This window comes from Quercus robur, chromosome 5, assembly GCF_932294415.1.
Source record: "Quercus robur chromosome 5, dhQueRobu3.1, whole genome shotgun sequence".
NCBI classification, from domain to species: domain Eukaryota; kingdom Viridiplantae; phylum Streptophyta; class Magnoliopsida; order Fagales; family Fagaceae; genus Quercus; species Quercus robur.
This window is the reverse complement of record NC_065538.1, coordinates 678,438-700,716: the sequence shown is the minus strand read 5'-3', so window position 1 is coordinate 700,716 and position 22,279 is coordinate 678,438. Positions and strand designations below refer to the sequence as shown.

Genomic DNA, 22,279 nt, shown 5'->3' with positions numbered 1-22,279 from the left:
CCTCCCACTAGTACTACCAATACCAATACCAATACCATAGTTGTTGTTACTAACAAGGAAAGATTACTAATTTACTATCCCCTGAAACCCAAAACGTTGTCTAAATCAGTGGCGGGAGCCACATGTATCCTTGGGGGCCTTGGCCCCTCCAAAATTTTTAATTTTTTTTACAATTTAAGTATATTTTATAAATATATAAATGTTATATGGAAAAAAAAAAAGGAGTTGGCCCCCCAAAAGAAAGCATTGATTAAATAATTTAGTAATTTTTCCTAAAAAAAGAAAGTTTAGAGTTGATATACAATTACAATAGAATGAAATAATTAGGTACTAAGTTTTGTGAGCAAATAATGGAAGTGTGGAACTCCTAATTTTTAGCTCAATTTCAATTCCAATTTATACGTTCAAACCATTCAACATTGATAATATATGCAATTTGGTTGAAATTTCTTATTCTCAAGATTTTATCAAGAAATAAAAAAGCTCATATGATACTCCAATTATAACATTATGATATTGATTTGTCAAATATGGATGAAATTTTGCAAACAATTTATATATTTTATATTTACACACATACATATATTATGTGGATTTTTTAGAGGAGTGTCTATTTTTTATTTGAGTTTATCTTGACAGAATCTATAGTTCGGCCCCCCCAAACTCAAGATTCCTGGCTCCGCCACTGGTTGTCTTAACAAAAGCTATGCCTAAGCACTCTCTCTTTTTCACTAAGCTCTTGAAATTGGCTGAATGAGCTCCCATGCCTTTACTAGGTACTCTTCTCTCTTCGACTTTTCTTTGTTTCTTCTATCTCCAACTTCACATTTAGTTTCTTATGTGTATTTATTAAACATTTTAGTATAATTTACATATTACACATTATGATTACTTTAAGTATTTCAATGTGTTCCCAAAAAAAAAAAAAAGAGTATTTCAATGTGTAATTAATATTTCATAAAATAAATTAAAATTCTCACAATATATTTAAAAATTATTAATTCACTAAGATTTATATAATTGTTATTTTATATAATTATTGTTGTCAAATGAATTTATATTTCTATGATCAAAACTGTGCATTGCTCAGACTTTTCTTAAGAAGTATAAATTTGTAATAAAAAAGATTGATCTTGGGCTTTTTTCATGGGGTCTATTGGGACTTTGGGCTTGCTATGTTATAATTTTTTTTTTCAAATTTTAGATCAAAAATTATTTTTGGGCTTTTTTTTTTTTTTAAAGCCCCAATATATTGTTAAGTAGAGCAAATTATGCAGCAAAGTTTAATTTTATTGGCATAAAAAAAAGTGAGAGTGTTCCCAAATTTTTTTTTGAAGAGTAGATAAATATAAAATTTTAAATTATTATATATATAAAAAAAAATTTTAGGTCAGGGTGGTCCTGTAACCAGCCTGGCCTTCAAGTGTTGCCGCCAATGATGCTACGTGGTGGTTGTTGTGGTTTTTTTTTTTTTTTTTTTTTTTTTTTTTTTTTTTTTTTGTGATTGAATTTTCAAACAATTATAGAGTTGACTAAAATATTATTCTCTTTGGAATTATACTTTGTTTCGTCAAATTAAAGAAAAAATTTGTTCAAATAACTCGTGAGATTCGATTCTGACTCTTTTTTTTTTTCTTCAAATGTCCAAACTAGAATTAGTCCATAACGTGTTCAAATTAAATTTGACCAATATCGTTTTGATACCTTTAGTTTTTCTCCAATTAATGTTGAGAACAATGGGAGAAAAACTTGAGAAAGGCATTGCCTTGTTATTGAATATCAACTGAAGCAGATAACTTTCTCAACAAAAAAAAATAACTGAAGCAGATAAAAGTGAAGAGCTCTCAGCCTCTCATGCATGCATGATGCATGGGAGAGGCTGTCTCATTATATATCCCTCATCCCAGGCCACTCAGTATATAAAAAAACTAATTAATTAATGCATATATACAAAACAAGGCTATATGTATATATCCAAACTACTCGATCAATTGAATAAAATGATGAAGATGACATATATAATATTAATATATGAAGCAGTTCATAGAAGATCGATGATTTCATTCATTTAAATTTTTGTTACATGCATAGAGCCATTAATTGTAAGAAGAAGAAAAGGTACGTAATGGCAACTTATTATTGTAGGGTACATTCATATATAGCAACCCTCTTATTATTGATATTGATCGAGTGAATAGTGAGTGAGTGAGTGAGTTGCGGTGGATCAACAGAGACAATGACAATTATTGTTTTTTCCACCTAGCTGCTTACACCGACCTCCTTTAGCGCAAGGACTGTTTTTACATTTGGTGTTGCACGTTGCCTCTATGCAGTTGGACATGGGGTTGTCATGGCAGCATTGTAGGCCTTGGCCTTGGACGACGGTGACAATATTGTTGGAACCGCCGGACAAAAATATTATTATGGCCACCATAAGAAATAAGGGGATAACTGCTGCTCTTACTTTGCCCATTTTAATTTCAATCTTCACCAACTTGCTTTTCTACAATATTAGTTTCTTTGTATTACTTCTACCCATGAGGTATGCCGTATATATAATGTCAATTTTTTTTACTATAATGGAATTCCTTATAATTCAGCGAATATAGTCTCCTAACTTAGACAATATTAATTTAAATGCGAATATATTTTCCTAACTTAGACAATATTAATTTAAATTGTTATGGCAAGATCCTTATGCCAATTACAAGATATATATTATTAATTATGGGATGGATACGTTTGAAGCCTTGACTTCTCAAAAATCTCCTTTCCCTCTTATATTTTTGGTAAAACAAATTATTTTGGACATAAATTTCTATTAATGGATGGAGCTCAAAACTCTAAACATGTTTACAGCTAAAATTTTTTCCTTATGGGATTTTACTTTTGCATTTTCTATATATTATTTTATAATTTTTTTCCTTAAAATGTTAGTCATGTCTTAATTCTTATTTTCAAATATTCAAACTTAAATTTTTCGATTTTGTTAAATCTTTTTTTAAAAGATAATTATATCTAAAATCTATAAAATAATAATAATAATATCAACCAAAAGGCAAACGTTTTCAAGAGATTTTAGGATATTAAGAGATTTTAGGACATTAATTCCTTTAGAATTGTGAAAAACATTTAGACGTTAAACATAAGATTATTAAGAGATTTTAGGATTGGTTAATTAATATCTTGTTGCTTATGCAAAAAATACAATGTGACCTAATTAATTTAAATCAGAATAGTATAACACTATTTTTTAATCTATAAAGAAAATTTAAAAATATATATAATAAAATGATGATGTAGAAAAGAAATATTAAAAAAATATTCACATAAAAAAGCATTAAAAAATGTCAAAAACCGGTCAAAACATTTCATTTTATATAAATTATTATAGAATTTATTTGTAGGGTCTATATATACATAGTGTGAGAAATAAGTAGGACAAATCCATACTATCAAACACACACACAAAAAAAAAGAAAATGAAAAAGAAAAGAAGAAGAAGAGAGAGGGAAACATCCATTACAAGACTTATTGTAAGGTCCTATATTTAGTAATTAGTTTTTATTTTATTTTATTTTAGAAACATGTTTAATTTTTATTTCCCTTTAAAAAAATTGCATTTCTGACACTTGAGCAAAATTGTCTAATTTCTCTGTAATTTTATTTAGAGAACAATAATATGGTTAAAAGTTGAAACTGCTATGGCAGCATATCAATGTCAATTAATATATTAAATTAAATACTCCTGTGGCAAAATTTTTTAATTCTTAAAATTTTACACATCAATATTCTAATATGAGTCCGAATTTGGTAAGGACGGGGTATAAAACCTATGTTTTATGCTATCCAATAAAAAATTTTCACATTATCATTTTACTTAAAATTCAATATATACCGATTCTCAAACAAAAAAAAAAAAAAAAAATTCAATATATCCCACCACACCTAATAACATTTCAATAAACTCCTAATTTGGTTGGATTTATTTATGGGTATTAGAGTTTTTTTTTAATTATTATTTATATACAAGATAGAAATTCTACTTTAATTTAATTTAAGTATATATGTGTGTGAAGCTCCCTCTTGTAGACTTGAACTTTAGCCCTAATCTAAGTATATATGTGTTTAACCATCGCACTAAGAGTACGCACTGGTTATGGGCGTATTAGTGTTGATTGGATGTGGTTGTGCTTATTTTTAAATATGTAACAAGATGGTGTGGTATATTGAAATTGGAGAGGTAAAACATGAGTTTTACACCACATCCTTACAGAATTTAATCTCTTCTATTATATATTTTTAATTGAATTTATATTCTATTTTATACTTAAACTTTCAATTAAAATCTTATTACATCCTTTTTTTTTAAAAGATGGAATAGATAAGTTCATAAAAAATGCAATCATATTAAATATCTATTAATAATTATCATAATTATATATTTAATAGTTCAATGTAAAAACACTATATTTATTAATAACTATCATAATTATCGAATTATTAAAAGGAAAAAAAACTTATTGTAAGGCTCATGTGATGTGAAAATGGATGTACCAAGTTTAAATTGACTCCTAAAATCTATTATGTTTTGTGTAGGGTCACAATTTAAGGCCCAAGCTCAAAACGTATGAAGTATTGGTCCAATGAGCCCAATACAATGAATTTATAGAGAATGGGCCAAAGAACTAGGTCTTAATGAGTTGAACAACGGTTAGTATTGAATTGCATGACGATCAAACACAAATAGAGGATTCTCGTATTAATAAACTTTCAGTCTGAGGAGGTTAAATTTGTATATAATGATCACTAAATCTCAGAATGATACAGATTGCTATACTCTTTCTTCTCCCTTCTTTTGATTCCCTTTTTATGGAGGGTCTCTCACATTATATAGCCCATTTTGGGCCATCTTGATCCTACACTTGTTGATCATCAGAGTCCCTACTTGAGTGCCCGTCCTATCAGACACTCCCTTTCAGCCTTCTGTGAGTTGTGGTAACCAGGGCAGCACTGTTCGGAGGTCTTCTCCACATAAATGTGGCCAGAAAAGTAGCTGCAATACATTTAATGCGGTGGTAGTAGCTTTTCCTTAGATATTTTGTGTTTTCTTCTTCCCCATACGTTTATGAGGCATATTCCTATCGCTAGGGCCTTTTGGAGGGGCTCTCTAATTGCTAGAGTACGCATTTGAGCTACATTCATCGCATCCAAGGAGGTATTCCTTCTTGGATCATCTTCCATGTATTCCTTGTTTATGAGACGTTAACTGGGGATATCCCTTAACAACCATTTGCCTCTCCTCGGACTTGTTAATTGTCCCGGGTGAAACTCAAAACCCAATATATGATCTTGGGCCTTTACCCCTACATTTTGCATTAAAAAAAAGTTTTATAACTTAGTAATGTTATCATTTTTGTTGGATATTTTGTATAATTAAGTAGGTTGTAATGCAGGTTTAATCCCACTTTTGTGGTAGAAGAATGTTATTTGATCCCACTTTGGTAGTGTAAGAGTGTTATTGTACCTTTATTAGAGAGAGTGAAAGAAACACAGAAAAACAAGTGAAAATTGCATTTTTTGTAAAATTGTCAGTCGAAGCCTCAATTGATCGAGAGTCTAACAAGGGTCGTATAAAAGTTTCTGCTTGATGATTATTAATTTTACCAACTTATTTTACTATTTAACTTATTTTTGGTACTATTCATAGGTCCCACTGCACTTTTTGGTACTATTCATAGGTCCCATTATACTATTTTAGCTAACTTTTACCTTTATCAACAGTACTTTCAACAAAAAGTTTTCAGTTTTCGCAAAATAAGCAGATCTAAAATGTTTGTGGGAGTTGGGGATTGTTTCTAACTATTTTCTAACTGCAACAACACTTTATTTGTAACTTTTTATGGTCTATATATATCAGTATTGTACACATATCTAACCAACAACCTAATTTGATCGACCCAACCCAGAACAACCAGGTTTGGATGGTTTTGGTAGCTTCATTCAAATGGAGGCTGTTTTTGATGTGTTAAATCCAAATGTAATTGGTTGGATGGTGGATTTTTGTGGCAAATAACCAAATAATCCAATCCCAACTAGCCGAAGAAACCTTCTTCCCTTTCACATCGCCATCTACCCTTAATTAATAGAGGTCTATGGTGTAACCCTAATTGTGCAAGGCATGCCATGGCCAATGAGGTCGAATTCATTGTAATGAGAGTTTTTTGTTATTGTCATATTCTATCAAAGTTATTAATTCACTAAGATTTATATAATTGTTATTTTATATAATTATTGTTGTCAAATGAATTTATATTTCTATGATCAAAACTATGCATTGCTCGGACTTTTCTTAAGAAGTATAAATTTGTAATAAAAAAGATTGATCTTGGGCTTTTTTTATGGGGTCTATTGGGCATTTGGGCTTGCTATGTTATAATTTTTTTTTTTCAAATTTTAGATCAAAAATTATTTTTTGGCTTCTTTTTTTTTTTTAAAGCCCCAACATATTGTTAAGCAGAACAAATTATGCAGCAAAGTTTAATTTTATTGACATAAAAAATAGTGAGAGTGTTCCCAATTTTTTTTTGAAGGGTGGATAAATATAAAATTTTAAATTATTATATATAAAAAAAAAAAAATTTAGGTCAAGGTGGTCCTGTAACCAGCCTGGCCTTCAAGTGCTGCCGCCAATGATGCTACGTGGTGGTTGTTGTTGTTGTTGTGGTTTTTTTTTTTTTTTTTTTTTTGTGTGATTGAATTTTCAAACAATTATAGAGTTGACTAAAATATTATTCTCTTTGGAATTATACTTTGTTTCTTCAAATTAAAGAAAAAATTTGTTCAAATAACTCGTGAGATTCGATTCTGACTCTTTTTTTTTTTTCTTCAAATGTCCAAACTAGAATTAGTCCATAACGTGTTCAAATTAAATTTGACCAATATCGTTTTGATACCTTTAGTTTTTCTCCAATTAATGTTGAGAACAATGGGAGAAAAACTTGAGAAAGGCATTGCCTTGTTATTGAATATCAACTGAAGCAGATAACTTTCTCAACAAAAAAAATAACTGAAGCAGATAAAAGTGAAGAGCTCTCAGCCTCTCATGCATGCATGATGCATGGGAGAGGCTGTCTCATTATATATCCCTCATCCCAGGCCACTCAGTATATAAAAAAACTAATTAATTAATGCATATATACAAAACAAGGCTATATGTATATATCCAAACTACTCGATCAATTGAATAAAATGATGAAGATGACACACATAATATTAATATATGAAGCAGTTCATAGAAGATCGATGATTTCATTCATTTAAATTTTTGTTACATGCATAGAGCCATTAATTGTAAGAAGAAGAAAAGGTACGTAATGGCAACTTATTATTGTAGGGTACATTCACATATAGCAACCCTCTTATTATTGATATTGATCGAGTGAATAGTGAGTGAGTGAGTGAGTTGCGGTGGATCAACAGAGACAATGACAATTATTGTTTTTTCCACCTAGCTGCTTACACCGACCTCCTTTAGCGCAACGACTGTTTATACATTTGGTGTTGCACGTTGCCTCTATGCAGTGGGACATGGGGTTGTCATGGCAGCATTGTAGGCCTTGGCCTTGGACGACGGTGACAATATTGTTGGAACCGCCGGACAAAAATATTATTATGGCCACCATAAGAAATAAGGGGACAACTGCTGCTCTTGCTTTGCCCATTTTAATTTCAATCTTCACCAACTTGCTTTTCAACAATATTAGTTTCTTTGTATTACTTTTACCCATGAGGTATGCCGTATATATAATGTCAATTTTTTTTACTATAATGGAATTCCTTATAATTCAGCGAATATATTCTCCTAACTTAGACAATATCAATTTAAATGCGAATATATTTTCCTAACTTAGAAAATATTCTTTCTCAAAAAAAAAAAAAACTTAGACAATATTAATTTTTTTTTTGATGGAAAATTTAAATTGTTATGGCAAGATCCTTATGCCAATTACAAGATATATATTTTCTCCAAAAAAAAAAAAAATTACAAGATATATATTATTAATTATGGGATGGATACGTTTGAAGCCTTGACTTCTCAAAAATCTCCTTTCCCTCTTATATTTTTGGTAAAACAAATTATTTTGGACATAAATTTCTATTAATGGTTGGAGCTCAAAACTCTAAACATGTTTACAGCTAAAATTTTTTCCTTATGGGATTTTACTTTTGCATTTTCTATATATTATTGTGGGGCCCAATAGTTTAGGGGCCCGTCTCGCTCGCTTATGGGGAGTCCACAGGCCCCAAACTAAAGGAGGCCAGGGCTTAAGTCCAAAAATAGGAAGCCAAAAGTGGCCCGAAGATACAGCCGAGGACAGTTTAGTCCTCGGCAGACCCAAAGTCTCATGGATTAGAGTGGAATACAAGCTAACTTAAAGGATCAGAAAATATCTCGGGGAAATGTCCTTAATACCCCTCATTGATATGACATTGCACCTAACAGATCCGGATTCTTAGGCTTTATTAACCATGCCCAACAATGCTGGGATGGGATTGACGGGACAAATATCAGTCCTGGAAAAACTGACCCTACACGTGGACGAGGGACAATGAACGTAGGCTAGTATAAAAGAGAACGTAAGGTGACAAAGTAGAGGCCCCCTCCCCCTCTCACTTCCTGGAAAAAGCTCCAGGAATGAGAATGCCCGGATAATATATGCGCTCCACCATGGAAAACCCATCGTCGGGTAACCGGAGAAAAACATTATTGCTCCTCGGACATGATCCGAGGAGCCCAATCCCTCAAATTATAAGGTTATAGGGCTTGGATATCCAGACTAAAGTCTTTTCTTGTCTAGGTTTGTCTAAAGTCCGGCCTGTACTAACGCCCCGTGACCCAACGCTAGCCTTTCAAGCCCATTCTCTACAAATTTTATTGTGAGGGATCCACCACGCGCGAGCCCAACGTCATTAGTGGGCCGCTTGAGAATCGTGACCCTACAATTATTTTATAATTTTTTTCCTTAAAATGTTAGTCATGTCTTATTTTCAAATATTCAAACTTAACTTTTTCGATTTTGTTAAATCTTTTTTTAAAAGATAATTATATCTAAAATCTATAAAATAATAATAATATCAACCAAAAGGCAAACGTTTTCAAGAGATTTTAGGATATTAAGAGATTTTAGGACATTAATTCCTTTAGAATTGTGAACATTTAGACGTTAAACATAAGATTATTAAGAGATTTTAGGATTGGTTAATTAATATCTTGTTGCTTATGCAAAAAATACAATGTGATCTAATTAATTTAAATCAGAATAGTATAACACTATTTTTTAATCTATAAAGAAAATTTAAAAATATATATAATAAAATGATGATGTAGAAAAGAAATATTAAAAAAATATTCACATAAAAAAGCATTAAAAAATGTCAAAAACCGGTCAAAACATTTCATTTTATATAATTTATTATAGAATTTATTTGTAGGGTTTATATATACATAGTGTGAGAAATAAGTAGGACAAATCCATACTATCAAACACACACACACACAAAAAAACAAACAAAAAAAAAAAAAAAAGAAGAAGAGAGAGGGAAACATCCATTACAAGACTTATTGCAAGGTCCAATATTTAGTAATTAGTTTTTTTTTTTTTTTTTTAAGAAACATATTTAGTTTTTATTTCCCTTTAAAAAAATTGCATTTCTGACACTTGAGCAAAATTATCTGATTTCTCTGTAATTTTATTTAGAGAACAATAATATGGTTAAAAATTGAAACTGCTATGGCAGCATATCAATGTCAATTTATATATTAAATTAAATACTCTTGTGGCAAAATTTTTTAATTCTTAAAATTTTGCACATCAATATTCTAATATGAGTTTGAATTTGGTAAGAATGGGGTATAAAACCTATATTTTATACTATCGAATAAAAAATTCTCGCATTAGCATTTTACTTAAAATTCAATATATCCGACCACACCTAATAATATTTCAATAAATTCCTAATTTGGTTGGATTTATTTATGGGTATTAGAGTTTTTATTTTATTTTATTATTATTTATATATAAGATAGAAATTCTACTTTAATCTAATCTAAGTATTTATGTGTGTGAAGCTCCCTCCTGTAGACTTGAACTTTGGCCCTAATCTAAGTATATATGTGTGTGACCATCGCACTAAGAGTGCACATTGGTTTGGGCGTATTAGTGTTGATTGGATGTGGTTGTGTTTATTTTTAAATATGTAACAAGATGGTGTGGTATGTTGAAATTTGAGGGGTAAAACATGAGTTTTACACCACATCTTTACAGAATTTAATCTCTTCTATTATATATTTTAATTGAATTTATATTCTATTTTATACTTAAACTTTCAATTAAAATCTTATTACATCCTATTTTCTTTAAAAGATAGAATAGATAAGTTCATAAACAATGCAATCATATTAAATATCTATTAATAATTATCATAATTATATATTTAATAGTTCCATGTAAAAACACTATATATATGAATAACTATCATAATTATCGAATTATTAAAAGAAAAAGAAAAAAAAAAACTTATTGTAAGGCTCATGTGATGTGAAAATGGATGTACCAAGTTTAAATTGACTCCTAAAATTTATTATGTTTTGCATTAAAAAAAAGTTTTATAACTTAGTAATGTTATCATTTTTGTTGGATATTTTGTATAATTAGGTAGGTTGTAATGCAAGTTTAATCCTACTTTTGTGGTAGAAAAATGTTATTTGATCCCACTTTGGTAGTGTAAGAGTGTTATTGTATCTTTATAAGAGAGAGTGAAAGAAACATAGAAAAACAAGTGAAAATTGCATTTGTTGTGTTTTTGTAAAAATGTTAGTCGAAGCCTCAATTGATCGAGGATCTAACAAGGGTGGTATAAAAGTTTCTACTTGACGGTTATTAATTTTGCCAACTTATTTTACTATTCAGCTTATTTTTGCTACTATTTATAGGTCCTACTGCACTTTTTGGTACTATTCAATTCATAGGTCTTACTATACTATTTCAGTTAACTTTTACCTTAATTAACATTACTTTCAGCAAAAAAGTTTTTAGTTTTAGCAAAATAAGCGGATCTAAAATGTTTGTGAGAGTTGGGGATTGTTTCTAACTATTTTCTAACTGCAATAACACTTTATTTGTAACTTTTTATGGTCTATATATATCAGTACTGTCCACATATTTGACCAGCAACCTAATTTGATCGAGCCAACCCAAAACAACCAGGTTTGGATGGTTTTGGCAGCTTCATTCAAATGGAGGCTGTTTTTGATGTGATAAATCCAAATGTAATTGGTTGGATGTTGGATTTTCGTGGCAAAGAACCAAATAATCCAATCTCAATCAGCCGAAGAAACCTTCTTCCCTTTCACATCGCCATCTACCCTTAATTAATAGAGGTCTATGTTTACCAAAAAAAAAAAAAAAAATAGAGGTCTATGGTGTAACCCTAATTGTGCAAGGCATGCCATGGCCGATGGAGTCGAATTCATTGTAATGGGAGTTATTTATTATTGTCATATTCTATCAAAGTTGCTAAAGTGGTCTGTTGTTAGCCTGAAATGGGTAGTTGTAGTGTATTTGACTATGTTTTATAAAGGGATTCATGTTGTATGTGGGGTAAAATTAATACCATTGTCACATGTCAAGACTACGTGTATCAGCACCTTTTGTAGATAAAGTAGCTGTGAACATTTTTGATACATATAATGTGATCTATTTATCTATTAGGATAAGGCTAATTTGGCTTGCTGTATAAATATAATTAGGTTCATAGTAGTCTAGTAGAGGGAGTTGTTATATTTACTGCGTTGGGTCAAATTTGCTAATGCTAATGAGGATTGCTGTCAAACCTGGAATGCGTAATCCTAATGTATTCAACTTAGTTGTATACAAGGTAATATCTTTGGTTGCTTTGGGAAACTTGGATTTAGATTTTAAATTAGTAAATGTGAAATGTTTTAATTTCAAATCCATCGATTTTAGGTGTTATTTCAAATTTAATGATTTTATTTATCAAATCCAAATTCTTGACATTTTTAAAATTTTTAAACAAAATATTTGGATTTTAATTATCCAAGTATAAATCCAAATGCACCATTGAAGAGTGGTCACATGTCAAGATTATGCGTAACAACAACTTTTTGTAGATAATATAGCTGTGAGCTTTTTAAATGTAGAGAATGGGGTACATTATTTGTCGGCAAAGACCAATTTTTATTTGATTTTTCAATACAAATTTGCAGAAATTCATAAAATTAAATTATTTTTTTTCTCTTTTTAACATGACTTTCAACTATGTAAAAACAAGGTGAAACTACAATATTAGTCCCTCAAGTTTACCCTATGTGCGCAATTGGTCCCTCAAGTTTGAAACGTGCACAATTGATCCCTCAAGTTTTCAAAATGAACAATATAAGTCATTTTACTAACTGTCATTAACGGTATTACTTATGTGGCTAACGGAATAATGATTTGACATTTTGTTTTAATGATGTGGCATATTTTTAATTAAAGAATTACAAACTAAAATTACACATGAGAAACATTATTTACCAAATTAAAAAACTATTTTCTACCAATTGTGAACACCCAGCTACGGCTTAAAAAATAATAATAATAATAATAATCTGAGATCCAAAAGGTATGCTTTTTTCGTTGCTTCCTATCCAGTCTCTCATCATGCAACACCCTGTTTTTATTTCATTCTTTTTAGTTTAGTTGCTTCTCTAAAACATAAAAAAGACAACGACGACGACAATGATGTCTCTATAAACTTAAATCTAAAAACACTTCCTTGCTTTCTTTCTGTTCTTTTTTTTTTTTTTTTTTTATTTTATTTGAGAGATCTATTGGTGAGTGAGTTTGTGAGTCCCATTTATTTATATATATAAAGGACCTTACCACAAACACACACATCTCTCAATTAGTATTATTAGCTAGGGTCACAACGGATCTAGTTTTGGTTATAAGAAAGTGGTGTTTTGAACCATATTTATCCTCCGGATCTAGAATTGGTCTTTGCTATTCACATTAGATCTGACCTAGATTTCAAATATTAGATTTAGATCTGGGCAAAACATACATAATTGAAATCGAAACCAACCAATGTGTTAGATATAGATCTGAAAGAATTGAATTGATTAGTTTCTTCTTAAATAGATCCAGGAATCGCAGTACTAACCATTTTTTTAAAAATTAATTTTGTTTATTTGATTTTAGAACGAACAATGGCATCACATATTGTTGGATACCATCGCATGGGCTCGAAGAGAGAGCTGAAGTTTGCATTGGAATCGTTCTGGGATGGAAAGAGCAGTGCTGAGGAATTGTAGAAGGTGAGTGCAGATTTGAGGTCATCCATGGGTGTTTACAATTGGTAGAAAATAGTTTTTTAATTTGGTAAATAATGTTTCGCATGTGTAATTTTAGTTTGTAATTTTTAATTAAAAATATGCCACATCATTAAAACAAAATGTCAAGTCATTGTTTCGTTAGCCACATAAGTAACACCGTTAATGACAGTTAGTAAAAGGACTTATATTGCTCATTTTGAAAACTTGAGGGACCAATTGCGTACGCTTTAAACTTAAGGGACTAATTGCGCACATAGGGTAAACTTGAGGGACTAATATTGTAGTTTCGCCTAAAAACAACATAAAAGGATTGATGTTAGAACTTACAAATTGATTTTTTTTTTTTTTTTTGAAAAAAGAATTTACAAACTGATTGATGTGTTACCAATCATGGAAAAAATTAATTCAAACACTTATTTATTAGAAAGTTAAAGCCCACCAATTACATTAAGTGCCACATCAATTTGCAAATTTTATATAGTAAAATTTTTAGTAACTTTTAAAAACTAGTCCACAAAATAAAAACTTATTTCAACAGGTGATTCGTATTGAAATAGCCTCGTAATAAAAGAAGAAGAAAAGTTTTCTTTTTGGGTTAACCTAAATTGGGAAGGCCCTGAACCTGCAGAGCTTGAGGCCCAAAATATATATGGGTTGGCCTTCTTATGGTTTGAGGATTTTTGTGTGGCCTTTTTTATTTATGGGCTGCAAATTGCAATAGGCATTAGGCACTAGCGACTAGCGACTAGCAAGCATCATCGTTTTTTCGTTATCCAGCACCTGCACACTGTGTGGTTCTCTCTGTCTCTCTCTCTCTCGCAGTGTGTTCCTTTGACTCAGATTGTGTGTCCCTCCCACTAGTACTACCAATACCAATACCATATTTGTTGTTACTAACAAGGAAAGATTACTACTTTACTATCCCCTGAAACCCAAAATGCTGTCTTAACAAATGCTATGCCTATGCACTCTCTCTTTTTCACTAAGCTCTTGAAATTGGCTGAATGAGCTCCCATGCCTTTACTAGGTACTCTTCTCTCTCCTCCTCTACTTTGTTTTCTTCTATCTCCAACTTCACATTCAGTTCCTTATGTGTATTTATTCAGTTCAAAATTTTTTATTTTTTATTTTATTTTATTAAATTAAGTTGAAAACCCAATTCATTGTCTTGTTTAATTTTCTCCTGTTACTGGAGTTTGCCCATGAGCAACTTCACTTTACAATTCCTTATGAATTCAGTTCAAAGTTTTTCTTTTTATTTATTTAAGTTGAAAACCCAATTCACTGTCTTGTTCATTTTTCTCTCAATCTCCAGACTTTGTCCATGAGACCAAGCACTCAACTTTTTTTTGAGAGTTTTATCTCCATGAATTGCTAATGTGATTGAAACCAGAAAACTTGCTTTTAACATAATTTAGTACCTCATAAAGCAAGCAACCCATAATAAACTTGGTTGAGTGTAATTGCCTATTGGTTAAATTTTGAATCTACAATTGTTCATAACTGTTATGCAGAGTCTTTGCACTTGTTTTTCCGCTTGATGATACTCACTGAGGGCGTCTCTGTTATTTTTGCATCTGTTAGCAGAGATTGCTGCTGCGCAGCCTGCCTTCCAAAGTCATTTGTGTATGCACAGGGCTCAAATTTGTAGTCATGGTAAACTATCATCAACTTCATTTACCTTGGCGAATGAGAAAAGATTGTCCTGTGCTTGGAAATCCTTGGGCTTAGCTAAAGAACTATTCTTTAGTGTGAAGCACCTTGAGGTACGGAGGGGTAGACTACGAATCAATGCAGTTGCTACTCTTGAGACCAAAGGATTGGTTCAGAATGAAAATGGACAGAAGGGTTATGATGTTTCACAGGTTGGTGCCAATTCAAGTCTCCCGACAATTCAACTTGTTGAAGACTCAAACGAATTGGGTGAGAGAGAGAGGTTGAGAAGAATGAGAATATCTAAAGCAAATAAGGGGAACACGCCATGGAACAAAGGCAGGAAGCACAGTGCTGGTAACAATATGCTAAATAGAGCCTGGCCTCTGTGTTTATCAGTCCTTTTTCCATTATTGTGTTTTTCCAATAGCTTAACGATTCATTTCATTGGCAGAAACCCTTCAACGGATCAAAGAGAGAACAAAGCTCGCGATGCAGGATCCTAAGGTGATGTCATGTAAGAGTAATTTTACATGTACTTTCAAAGTGACCTTAGTCTGTTTAAAATGAAGACCGTTATATAGGCAGATCTTTTTCTAAATTTTTGAGTCTGGATGTTTTAAATGCGTCTGTTTCATCATTTAAATGGTTAACTGGACAAACTTATCTTATTGCACACATGTGGGTGTGTGGTGATTGATCATTTAATTTGTACATCTATCCTTGAATAAGATAAACTTTTCATGCTACACCATGATGAGAGGGCTAGGTGTAGTTGTAAATATTCTGCTTATAAACTAATTTTTTGAGTTGATTCAAGGTGTCTGCGACTTGTTCAATACTTAATGCTAGACTTAGTACCAATTAATGTGCACACTATGATGAAATAGTAAGCAACAAACTCTATAGTATTTGTTTTAAAGATTTGATTTGCTTTGGGTCTTTTTGAGGTTGGGTTTTGTCTTGACCTGACAAGCCATCTCTAGGTTTTTCTAAAATGAAGCATTAACACCTTTTTAAATTTAAATAAGCTTTTTTAAGTCTAGTATCCTTGGACAATCTTTGAGATGATGTTTTAGATGGTCAACCCAATGAGTAGGATATCAGTGGTATGAATTAGATTATGAGATGTCCAACAGATTATGCATTTGATGCTCATAATGTGAGAGGTTTTCATGCTATCATTTTTCATAAATACAGTCCATTAGGGACAAAAGTAGCATTGCTTATTCTTCTAACAAATTTGGATGTGCAGGTCAAAATGAAGTTACTGAACCTTGGACATGCTCAGAGGTAGGTCTTCTGCCATCTTGTTTATTAGGGATTTAGTTGTACCATTAGCATTTTTCTCTTAGATTCTTAGTGGAGTCTCAATCATCTAAAGTATTTTATAAGCCTTTATTCAGCTTGTATTAGGATCTTTAATGTTTATGATAGACATCGAAGTTCATGAATTCATAGTATTTCCCTCCATACCAATTCCAATTTTGTTGTACTCTTTTTTTTTCTTTTAAATTTTCATTGATTGCACAGCAAAGAGACAAGGATGAAAATTGCAGTTGGAGTGCGAATGGGGTGGCAAAGGCGACGAGAGAGGCTCATGGTGCAGGAAAATTGCTTCTTTGAGTGGCAGAACCTGATTGCAGAAGCTTCTAGACGAGGCTTTGTTGGTGAGGTAGAGCTGCAGTGGGATTCCTACAAGATCTTGAATGAGCAGCTCAAGCTAGAGTGGGTGGAGAGTGTTGAACAAAGGAAAACGATGGAAAGACCGAAAGGTAGCAAGAGAGCACCTAAGTCCCTTGAGCAGAAGAGGAAAATTGCAGAAGCCATCTCTGCAAAATGGGCTGATCCTGTGAGTACTTACACTGGCATCTAGAAGTGGTTGCATGAACTTTACTAGTCCTACCTTGGAACTCCCCATTTAGATAATGGGTTGTTTTGAGGGTCATAACTCATAACAAACTGCTCTTCTCAGAACTTAGTATCAAGTAATCATCACTCACCTCTGCCCCTACTCATGGAAAAAGAACTTAGGAAATGAGGATTGTGTAATCCATAAAAATGTAGATTCCAAGTGCAAGACTTGGTGCATGCCATGACACCTCTATTTTATTAAGATTTCTGAAAACAAAATGTGTTCTTGCTGCCATCAACTAATGGGATGATAAGTTCAAGGATTTCATGCACAGTATTGATTCTCTTGCTAAACTGATAAATCCTTATTGCAAAAGCCAAGTTTCATAATACTCTCCATGTCTCCAAGTGGAAAAACAAGATCTTTCGACTGAAAAAATTTAAAGGGTGCTGATTTTTTTTGTCAAACCTATTCTAAATTTAAGTTGGTTCTAAACATGACAATTTTGTTTAATGTTTTCCTATTTCTCCAACCTAAACCTGAAATATTCCAATTTCTTGTCCAACACTGTCCAACCTTCTTAAAGAGGTTAAAACAGATGTTCTGAATGCATCTCAATGGTATTTGAGCTGTACAACTATGTGTTATACTTTCATTTTTTTCAACCTCTTCCCTTCTAGGCTATCAGTCTTTTGTTCTCCCTTAGGCCAATTGTCTGCAGCCTACTTATTAGTTTGGCTCAAAACATTGGGATGCACAGAAATTCTGTCAAATTTCCCAAGAAGCCAAGTTTCACTTGTGACTCAAACTGACTCTAGTTGTATCAATTCTACTTTGTAGTTATTCTATGTAACATTAGCTGTGCGCCTGAACAATTTCTTCTCCAAAATGTATTTTGTTGCATTTTATCAGGATTACCGTAATCGGGTTTGTTCTGGCTTGGCTAAATATCATGGCATAGAACCTGGTGCTGAAAGAAAGTCAAGGAGAAGGCCAAGTGATGGTACACGAATGTCTAAAAGGAGCCCTATGAAGAAGGAGGATAGTGATACGAGTAACTCTTCTGAGGGTGAGGCTAAAATCCAAAATAAGCGTTCAAGGTTGAGGAGAAATAGTGCACCCCTTTACAAAGATCCCCTGGTGAGTTCTAAGCTGGAGATGATAAAAAACATCAGAGCAAAGAGAGCAGTTGTAGAAACAAAGAAAATAGAAGCCATTGAACGAGCACGGTAAGTTCATATGTTTCTACTCTCAAACTTGAATTGGTTTAGTACAGAACTATTGAATCAATTGAGAATAGGAGACATTTGGCCAGCACAATTAAGTCATAAAGTCATCTAAAAAAAAAACAGAAAAAGAAAAGAGTCATAGAGGATGAATGGCCAACCAAGACCAAGTCATCACTTCCAAATAGTTTAATGGTTTGAGACTAATGCCATTGCTTTACCTGATCAAACCTTTGTCAATATTATTATTCTATTTTTAACTAGTTACTGAAAAAAATAATGTTAGTCTGAATGAACCCATAAGGGCTTCATATTTCTCATTTCTGACTGCCATTATCATTAGCTACTTTGAAATTCATGAAAAATCTACCCTGGTTTTATGTGACAATCTGCAGGTTATTGATTGCGGAAGCTGAGAAGGCTGCCAAGGCCCTTGAGATTGCAGCAACAAAGAGCCCTATTGCTCGAGCTTCCCTAATGGAAACCAGAAAACTTATAGCCGAAGCAATCCAATTGATTGAATCCATAGAGACTGGTCAGATCAATTCCCATGAGAATGGCAGTTTCCCTTCTATTGCCTCAGACGATCTGATTAGCCAAGTTGATAAGGATTCAAGCGCAAAAATTGAAGTTCTGAACCATGCAGACCTGAGAGAAGTAAATGGGACTCCAATCGTGCCAAGCAAGGATGACGACTTCAACTTCAGCAAGTTCACCTTACATGAGTTACTGAATAATGAGGAGGAACTTCTTCCATCAAGCTTCAGCGGTTCTGGTTCGTCCCCGTTTGGTTTTAATGGTCTAATGAAGCAATCATGTTCGAAGAATGACTTGGACCTGGCAGAACCAAATGGTTATGATGAATGTCGAAAAGACCCTCTATTAAATGGAACCGAGGTTGAGTCCCTGAAAGAGGAAACACCTAAATTGGTTCCCGTAACAAAAAAATGGGTTCGTGGGAGGCTTATTGAAGTAGCAGAAGAAGCTTAGCGTTGGTGCAGGAAACATCATAAATTTTTTTTATGTAACTGTTATCTCCGTTCTTTGAACATATGAATGTATAATGCAAGTCTTGATCACAGCGCTTCCAACCGAAAGGCCTTTGCCATCTTAGTTTATAGGCTCAAAGTTGGATGCTGCAGTTTTTTAAGTAATATTAGTGCCAACTGCCAATTTAGATCAGTTAGGGTCGTAATAACATTATAGTTTGTATCCACGATCAATTTAGTTTCTACATATATTTCCCTCTTTTTATAGTCTCTCAAATGGCTCATCTATGATAAGGCATGCTGTGGTACAGAGGGCTTCTTCAGTGGGATTCATACTTAACAACCATGTGGACTGTGGAGGCACAAGGACCTCCAAGCCATAAAAAGTAGAAACTTACTGGTAAATAATGATAATTGCTATATTGCAGGCAAAGCTATTAGCTGATTTTGGTCTTCTGGGGGATGCGATTGCAGAGTGCAGTTGGTTTGCTTATATTTAAAGTAGCTGAATTGTTTGTTCAAATGTTCAGTGGGTTAAGCTACATCTCAATTCTTCTTGCTCTTTCTTTATTATCAAGCTTTTGTTTTGGCTTCAGTACTTGTAAAAGAACATATCAAAAAATCAAACTTCTGAAATTTTCCATTAAGCCTTACACTGATTATTAAATTTACAAGCAAAATCTAAATATGAAGCATGGCATTTGATTCATGAGATAAGAACATGGGATATGGATAATCTGTCTCTTTCAGAATTCAGATACACACTTGCGAAGCTGAGGATTAATTAGCATATATATAATAATAAAATGTCAATCAACAGGAGATTTATTAGAAGAGTCATGATCGGAGAGTTTGAGTTGGGAGTCCACAGCCTTCTCTATCTCTTTTCTCTTGTTTTCTTTCTCTTCTTTCCTTTTGTTAATCTCCGCTTCCAATTCCTCTCTCTGCAAAAGCACCACATTAAAAAAAGAGAGTAGTAAATAAACATAGATATTAGCATATATATGATGTATTTTCCGAATACTCTTATCTCCTGCCTGCATATATGCTTTATGAATAGAAATGGATGAAAGATATAAATATATGCAAATTAAGAATTGACGAGAGGGTACTAAAAAGCACCTACGTTGAGGGTGTCAGCGACGGGCAGCCTTGTTCCATGAACAGCAGCACGTGTGGGCGGTTTAATTGCCATGAACCGCAGCTGCTCATGTTCATGGTGGCTGACAGGGCCACGAGTCAGAGTCAGAGTCAGAGTCTGAGCCGGCCTCAACAACGCCCCAACCATGACTCTCATTCTTCCCAGCTGCTGCTGCATCTTCTCGTCTTCTATAATCTATACGCTATAGAGAGTCAGCTAGCTTTTTATTATATCTATTAATTGTACTCGGGTAGAACTAGAAACTTTTTTTATTTTATGAGAATAGGTAGAACTAGAAACTAGTGGAAAGAAATGGTAGCATCTGGAAGTTGAAACGCCATATGTCAGGTCAAATTGTCAATGTCAAGCAAATTGGAAATTAATTGTTTAGAGGCAAGCATGCACAGCGGCTACGTGTCTTCAAACTTCATTCATCACGTGGCATCCTCTGTATATCTCTGCTTTGATGTGGAGTGGCATTTGGGCTGGTCTGGTGTGTATAGATAGGGTGGGGGGAATTTTTTGACCCAATTTCCGGGAATTTTTTGATCCAACTTACATGAGTTGGGTTGAGTCATGTTTAACTCATGGGTTGGATAATTATTATTATTATTATTATTATTATTATTAAATTGAACAGAAAAAAAAAAAAATATATCACACTTGTCACCTGAGTTAATATACAAAATATACATTAATATATAAACTAATATTCTAACTTAGTTGTAAATAAAATATGTTTAAGTATCCAATTGAGTTGATGAAAAAAATATAAATGAATTAGTATCCTAATTCACTTATAAATAAAATATACACGAGTTCCTAACTTAGTTATGAGCAAAATATATCTAAAATTTTTAATTTTTTTTATTAATTATATAATATATTTAAATATATATTAAAAGAACTAATTGGATTTTATATTATATATGATGGTAGGAACCAAGGAAGTGCTCTACAGCTGGTTTTTTTTTTTTTTAATTATTAAATATATAATATATTTTAAACATATATTAAAATATGAGTGGGTCGGGTCGGGTTTGGCGGGTTTGTAATTTTATGACCCAAACCTAACCCGACTTGCTATAAAAAATTTTTTGTAACCCAACCCACCAAGCCCTAAAAACCGATCCAACCTGGCGGGTTGGGTTGGGTCAGGTTGGGGTTGGCGGGTTTTCTGCACACCCTTAGTCTCCATAAAAAGTTTCTTGCATATTTGTTTGTTTATAGATAAGCTAAGTTTGAGAGTTAGTTTAAAATTTGTTTAATAAACAAGCTAAGTTCAAGTAAAAAAAATTGTTCACGAACAAGCTTGTGAGCTATAAAACTTGATACAAACAATTCAAGTACAGACTTATTTATAAGTTTATATATGTTTACTAAATAAACTTATTATACATATTTTAATAATGACATAACCAACATGAGACCACTATCTATTATCTTTATTTTTTCCTTCTCACTATACTGACCAAGCACTACTTTAGATTATAGTCATATATATAGACACTTATTGCTGCTTATGTGATAGTATTTGGGCCCCCAATTTATTTCTATATGGGCTATCTCACAATCCTACCAATTGGGCTCTAAACTTTGCCTAGTTAGTCTTCTCCAAGTCTCAATCCAAGACCCTCTCTCTGGTTTCCCTCAATTCCCCAGTGTTTCCTTGTGTTTTTCTCTTTGTATCTCACTCCCTAAAAATTTTCCAACCTCTTTCTACTCATCCTCTTTCATCTTTTATAGTCTTTTGTTAGTGGAATGATCATCATTATTCTCTCACTTCACACGTATTCCCACGTTCATCAAAATCCTAAGGGATCCTCACAACTTTAGAGGATTCCCTTGAAACTTGTTCCAGACGCCAAATTGTATACAACAACAAATTTCCCCAATGACACTACCAGCCCTCAATTATCGACCTCAATATGTACACGTCCCATCCCGACTTCTCTCGTTCCTGGTCACTTAAGACTTCCTTGAAGAGTTGTCCCTTTGACCCGTCATCTCGATCTT

The 22,279-nt window shown here is 32.6% G+C and overlaps 2 protein-coding genes across 6 annotated transcripts; one reads left to right on the top strand and one right to left on the bottom strand.

Annotated features, from left to right (window-relative positions):
* Positions 1-690: 690 nt before the first annotated feature.
* On the top strand, positions 691-19,392 carry LOC126724756 (uncharacterized). 5 transcript variants are annotated; one of them, XM_050429138.1, is made up of 7 exons: positions 691-776; positions 14,987-15,409; positions 15,507-15,559; positions 16,308-16,345; positions 16,586-16,904; positions 17,820-18,136; positions 18,529-19,392. In XM_050429138.1, exons 1-7 carry the CDS (start codon positions 764-766, stop codon positions 19,121-19,123), a joined length of 1,758 nt encoding a protein of 585 aa, XP_050285095.1. In that variant the 5' UTR covers positions 691-763; the 3' UTR covers positions 19,124-19,392. The 5 variants fall into 5 exon arrangements, with proteins under 5 accessions (XP_050285095.1, XP_050285093.1, XP_050285094.1 ...); XM_050429136.1 differs by having other exon boundaries at positions 730-776; positions 14,984-15,409; XM_050429137.1 differs by lacking the exon at positions 691-776 and adding an exon at positions 14,144-14,426.
* Positions 19,393-19,734: 342 nt separating this feature from the next.
* LOC126724758 (uncharacterized) lies at positions 19,735-20,578 on the bottom strand. Its single transcript, XM_050429141.1, has 2 exons — positions 20,249-20,578; positions 19,735-20,066 (listed from the first exon to the last, which is right to left on the bottom strand). Exons 1-2 carry the CDS (start codon positions 20,438-20,440, stop codon positions 19,932-19,934), a joined length of 327 nt encoding a protein of 108 aa, XP_050285098.1. The 5' UTR covers positions 20,441-20,578; the 3' UTR covers positions 19,735-19,931.
* Positions 20,579-22,279: the final 1,701 nt, after the last annotated feature.

Bases quoted from the DNA above. Each gene is read 5' to 3' on its own strand.
- LOC126724756 (XM_050429136.1), top strand. The intron at 16,905-17,819 runs GTGAGTACTTAC...GCATTTTATCAG, and splicing joins CTGCAAAATGGGCTGATCCT to GATTACCGTAATCGGGTTTG. The intron at 18,137-18,528 runs GTAAGTTCATAT...GACAATCTGCAG, and splicing joins GAAGCCATTGAACGAGCACG to GTTATTGATTGCGGAAGCTG.
- LOC126724758 (XM_050429141.1), bottom strand. From the start codon at position 20,440: ATGCAGCAGCAGCTGGGAAGAATGAGAGTCATGGTTGGGGCGTTGTTG. The intron at 20,067-20,248 runs GTAGGTGCTTTT...GTGCTTTTGCAG, and splicing joins CCGTCGCTGACACCCTCAAC to AGAGAGGAATTGGAAGCGGA.